The sequence below is a fragment of the Cibotium barometz genome, chromosome 20 (assembly GCF_041138505.1).
Source record: "Cibotium barometz isolate CiBa-2024 chromosome 20, ASM4113850v1, whole genome shotgun sequence".
In the NCBI taxonomy this organism is placed as follows: Eukaryota; Viridiplantae; Streptophyta; class Polypodiopsida; order Cyatheales; family Cibotiaceae; genus Cibotium; species Cibotium barometz.
The window spans coordinates 22,619,390-22,625,389 of NC_141065.1; the positions used below are offsets into that span (position 1 = coordinate 22,619,390).

A 6,000-nucleotide genomic window follows, 5' to 3' on the forward strand; every position below is an offset into this window, starting at 1 on the left:
CTACCCTTTCTTCTAGGAGCACTTTTTCACGTTGTGTTCATCTTCTCTTCTCAATTATTGACTCACACACAAAGCATGTAAAGGCCCATGTGTCCTTACAACATCCATGATATAAGGAGCCCTTTTTCACATTGCATTCATCTTTTCTTCTCAATTATTGACTCAGACACAAAGTATGTTAAGGCCCATGTGTCCTTGCATCATCCACGGCATAGGAAATTCTACCCTTTTTCTAGGAGCACTTTTTCACATTGCGTTCATTTGTTCATCTCTTCTTCTTAATTATTGACTCAAACACAAAGCATGGAAAGGCCCATGTGTCCTTACATCATCCATGACATAGGAAATCTCTACCCTTTCTCTTTTCTACATTCATGTCTTCCTGTGAAGTAAATTACGAATAACGTTTATCTCAATAAACGATGCACACACTCACATGTTCTTACATCCTTCAAAAATTAACACCCCAAGTATGGGGTATGATTCGATGCTTTAGTAAATTTTTTAGCCTTCATGGTATTTTTTAGCCTTCATGGTTGCAACCTTCAGTAATCATGTGCCGTTGAAGCCCAAAATGGGCTTCAAATTTAAGCAATGGCTGGGCCTCACAAAATAAGAGTGGAGACGAATCGAAAAATAAGAATTTTAAAAGAAATTGAATACTTATATATGACTTGTCGAGTGGTTGTCTCAATCTTAATAAACTTGTCGAGTCGTTGTCTCAATCTTAATAAAATTGTCGAGTCGTTGTCTCAATCTTAATAAAATTTAAGAAGAATTAGAAAAGGGGCGGAGGACTTTTGATTCCTCGAGGCTCGTACTGCTCCACTACCCTGCATTTCTCTTCATGTATGTTCTCGCCGAAGCACTGTCTTGGCTTCAGTATTGGTGCATGGTCCCGACTCCCCTGGCGTTAACGGAACTGTGGAAACTGATGCTGCTTTCAAAGACAAAACGATGCATGTACCAGTTCCGTTACGCACTGCTTTCTTTGATCATCATCATGATGTAGTGCGAATTGATTAGGCGTCCCGGCGCAGTCACTGATCATGCATGCATTCCTCTGTTTCATTTTTGCCTCAGCATACTGATCTGTAGACACTGAAATGGAGAATTCCCCGCAACAACAGCCCTGTAGCACTGATTCTGCATCCATTATCTTGCGGCCTGTCCGTGTCATCGACCTCGCTTCCACCTTTGGAAGCGACGGTGCGGTGTGCTTCGCCGTGCCTCAAGACTGGGATTTTCACGTCATCTCTCACACATGGAGCCTGGGCGTTCGGCAGCTTTCTGATGAGATCGGTCAAAAAGTCGCAGGAAAGCAGAGCTACGACGAAGCTTTTGGAATGGCAAACTTCAGCTCAAACGAGTGCTACAGGCAGCTTGTGGATTTTCTGATGCTGTTGGCTAAAGATGGAGTTCAGAAGGTCTGGTTCGACGCTATTTGCATCAACCAGCAGGACGAGGTGGAGAAGAAGAGAGAGATACTTAACATGGGGGCATACTATGGAGAAAGCCAGGGTTGCTACGTTCTTACTCACGGCCTTGGCAAAGGATACAAGGTTTGGCCAGTCCAGGAGTTCTCTGGCCGTTCCTTCTTCGAGGAAGAGGTTCCACGATGGTTCACCCGTGTATGGACGCTACAGGAGTTTGTTCTCCCGCAGAAATTGATCTTTGTGGTGGGCGGACTCACCAACTGGATAAAGCTCCATCTCAACTCTCGGATCATCCGCTGCAACGAGTCGGAGATGCAGGGATTCTGTAGATGTTGCACGCTTTCAAATATAGACACATTCAAATCGTCAGGTTTCACATATGGCGGCGTGTTCATTGTGTGTGAGTGCGGTGGTGAGAAGATTTCAGCTTATGCTGACACCATTAAAGAAGAAGTGGAACTTCTGGAGAGCAGGGAGATTGGTGGTCAGGGGTGTGCTTCCTGTGGCTGTAAGGAGCCTCTCATAAGAAAGGCAGGTGAGAAAAAAGGGCTGAGGTTAATCATCGTCTGCATGTGTATAACCTTGAATTTTTGCCAGTGTTTCTGGCTTGGAATTGAACTCCTTTTTAAGATTTGATAAGGATTCAATCTTGAAGCATTTGTTTGGGGAATCTGCAGGAAATCTATCATATGAGGGACAGATCTATTTTGTTGATAGGGATGCTTATATGTTCTTGATCAGCCTTGCACGAGCAGAAGCATTCGAACATGTGGGCTATTCGGAGAAGCGAATTTTTATGGCTAAAGGGTATAAGAGGATCTGCGAAATGTATGGTTTCAGGCATCAACGGTACAGCAGTCCAAGGGAGGTGATAAACCATGTTCTATGGAGATCCTGCACGAATGAGGAGGATCGACTGCTGGGGATTCTGGGATTGCTGCCCGGAATAGAGGGTTTGAAACAGTTGAGAGTGGGGGCAACATTGGAAGATCACATTTTGGACATGGCAAGCAAGTGTCATCCGGACTTACTGATTGAGCTATGCACTGTGAATGCGGAAGGCAATAAAACCATGGGCATGTCATGGGCACCGAATATGACAGACGCCACGAGTTTCGTCTGGTCTGAGAGGCCTGATACCAGGATTCAACGTGCTGTGGAGGTGGTTGCTGTGGGTAGAGATGGGATCTTGTTGAAGGGGAAGACCCTAAGTGGACGTGTCACTTATGCACCAGGTTCGGGCTTGAGCAGCATGTCTGTGCCATGCATGGAGCGCCCCTTGTTCCATATCCGGTGGAGGAAGTACACTGCACGCGACTCCCATTGCGATATCTTCTCTGGTTCACTAGTGGATATGGATAGTTCATCAATGGACAAGTACTTCAGTGGTTCATTAGTGGATATGGATGGTGCATCAGTGGATAAGTACTTCAGTGGATCTCTAGAAATACCTGTTCGTAATTGTGGTCATCCCATTGTAACTGCAGATTATAGTGGTGGGCTGTCGTTTCATATGTGGATCATCCTCCTGGGGCGTTTCACCCAGAACAATTGGCCTTCTCCAGGGATGCACCAAGATTTTCAGGTTGCCATGGCTTGCATTGGCAACCCGGAAGCGACTGTGCTTCACAAAATTGGCCTCCTCACTAGCGTTCATGATGCATTTAGTGACCATCTCTCTGAAGTCAAAGAACATCTTATCGGAGGGCTAGGAGCATATCTCAACGAGAGGAGTCCAATAGTCTGTCAGACAAGTGAGGAGGCCAAAAGTCCTTCAAACATGTAGAAGATGTTATTTATGGCTCTAAGAGCTAATTTTTTAAATATGATTTAAATATTGCGTGTGGGAGAAGGAGCCATATACATAGAGGGGGAATGGTTGCACACCGAATACCTTGTTCATTATTGAGTAATTTCTACTTTATGCTATGGTCTAGTGAAGTAATTTATTTTTTGTGTAATTCATGCTTTTATTAATTTCGAGTGCTCACATAAATACTTGGAGTTAAGATTTGCAGTAGAAATGAAAGTATCATCACCTGTGCTACATTATGTGGAGGAAAAAGATCTATGCATGCCGAAACACAATCGGTACATGAGACAATGCCCAAAACTTCTTGTTCTTAAGTGTGGTTTCATAATCACTTGCTTTTGAGAATTTTCAGAGCAAGTGTGTTAACCCTAAATATGCCCTCAATGAACTCACAAAGACCCACATAATCATAGTCCATGCAATGACCAAAAGGTTAAGTGAGTACACTACAAGGAAAAGTGACTGTAGGCGCGTTTATAGATGCGTTTTGACAACGTGGTTTAAAATATTACGGGCACGTTTATAAGCGCGTCTAAAATTGCGCCTACCAACATGTGTCTATATACATGTCTATACACACGTCTATATGCTTGGGGAGTTACGTGAATCTTCCCCAGGCAAAAAGGAATCTTCTAGGTATCTATCTTGTCCCTTCTCCGAACCCTATCGTGCTATATATCAATGGATAGCTTTTGAAGAGTAGAATCTAAATATGTGAGGTCCGACAAATTTAGAGTTCGTTTGCAAAAATTTTATCCGGTGCCCCTTACTTGATAAGAGCCCTAACCTATGGGTCTATGGGACAAGAGGACAAGGACCCATGTCACATCTATACAAACAAAGAAAATATTAAAAAGATATTATGCAAACCTTATGCAAGCTAGAGAAGCCTTTATGCAGGCATTATGTTTACAGTACTATGCATAAGCTTAAAACACTATGTATTATATTTAAAGCACTATGCATTATGCAAGCCGTTATGCCAGCCTTGCATAAAGCATTATGCATTAGGCCTTATGCATAAAGAAAGCACTATGTATAAGGCCTTAAGCATGAGGCCTTAGGCATAAAAGTATGCATAAGGCCTTATGCATAAAGCTTATACATAAGGCTTATACATAAAGCTATGCATGAGGCCTTAAGCATAAAACTATGCATGAGGCCTTATGCATAAAGCTTATGCATGAAGGCTTATGGCATAAAGCTTATGCAGCATGAGGCCTTATGCATAAAGTATGCATGAGCTTTATTCATAAAGCATTATGCATAATGTAATATTCCTCCACAGCCTTCAAGATGTCTAGTTTCTTCTCTTGTAATCAATCCCCTTTTCATAATAATAAAAGATCTTGTTTCTACCTGTTTTGGCCTAGAGAGAAAAAATGTTCTAGAGAGAGGTAACTCAGTTTTTAGATATCTTTGGATGAAAAAATATCATTTTTATTAAAATAAATTCTCGCGAAACAGAAGTTTAAAAAGAATTTCCTAAGGTACATTAGAAATAAATTATAATCTGCTCAAAAGACCTTATTCTAAGAGTCCAGATTTTCTAAAAATTTTGGATTAAGATTCTATGGACCAATAAGATTAATCCAAATGTAGGGAAGAGATAAATTAAATAAATAAAGAAAAACCTCCCAAAAATGAGTAAATACTCACACAAGATGAAGAGTGGACTAAGGACCAAAGAAAACATTAAAAAAATAAATTTTTGACACCTCAGAGTGAGGATTCCGCCTCATGAAGGAGGTGCCTTTTTTCTCATCATTGCTTTCCAATTTTAAATCAATAAAATAAAATATTTCATCTCTCCTCTCTCCTATTTCAAGTCTAGTTCCAAAAAGTAAGCTGAACTGACCCAAAAATGGTCAAAAAGTGACCAAACTGATCTAAAAAATTTTAGAATCAGTTTGCTTGGTTTGAGGCTCACTTTTTTCTATAAATAGAAGCCTCCTCTTTTGTAAAAACTTAATAGTGTTTATGCACTGTTACTCTACTCCTTCCCAAAGCCAATTATATTAAATTCACTTGATAATTTAATTGTTTTGGACTAAATCCTCTCTAAAAGAATTGGTGGCCGCTCTTGATCCAAACAAGAGTAGAACCCAAGCCAAAGGAAAGCTCACAAAACTCCATGTAAGCTAAAAATTCTACTTTTTAATTTCAAATCTATGATTTTCTGATTCTTTGCTTTTTTTAGTTGATTAAAGTGAATCTTGATGTTATGCCTTGATGAAAAGACCACCCCCTTCTCTTCCTTAAGAATTCAGCCTTTCTTTATCCTAGAATGAGTAATAAATAAATTGATTAAACTTTTCTTATTATTTTCATTAGAAAGTGAAAATTGAGTAGATTATTTACTTCAAATAGGGATTAATTTTAAATTGATATTAGAATGTTAAAATTTGAAAAATGGTCAGCCATATAAAGGAGGTTATGGCAAAAATTTCTTGAATTTTGTGAAAAATAAAGTTTATTTTTATATTATTCTAAAAGAGTAATCCCTACCGTTTGTGCATTCTAAAAGAAATATTTTTATTTACTCCATGTACATATTCACCTATGAATATGCATGGACATCATTGATATTAAATATTGAATTTAATTTCTATGCATGGAAAGATGCATAATAGAAATTTTTTATTATAAAAGTGTTGTTTTCATTGAATTTAATTTCTATGCATGGAAAGATGCATAATAGAATTTTTTATTATAAAAGTATTATTTTCATTGAATTTAATTTCTATGCAT

The 6,000-nt window shown here is 39.4% G+C and overlaps 1 protein-coding gene across 1 annotated transcript; it reads left to right on the top strand.

Annotated features, from left to right (window-relative positions):
• Positions 1-815: 815 nt before the first annotated feature.
• LOC147627671 (uncharacterized) lies at positions 816-3,311 on the top strand. The gene is made up of 2 exons (XM_086815108.1): positions 816-1,971; positions 2,114-3,311. Exons 1-2 carry the CDS (start codon positions 1,107-1,109, stop codon positions 3,220-3,222), a joined length of 1,974 nt encoding a protein of 657 aa, XP_086671234.1. The 5' UTR covers positions 816-1,106; the 3' UTR covers positions 3,223-3,311.
• The last annotated feature ends 2,689 nt before the right edge of the window (positions 3,312-6,000 follow it).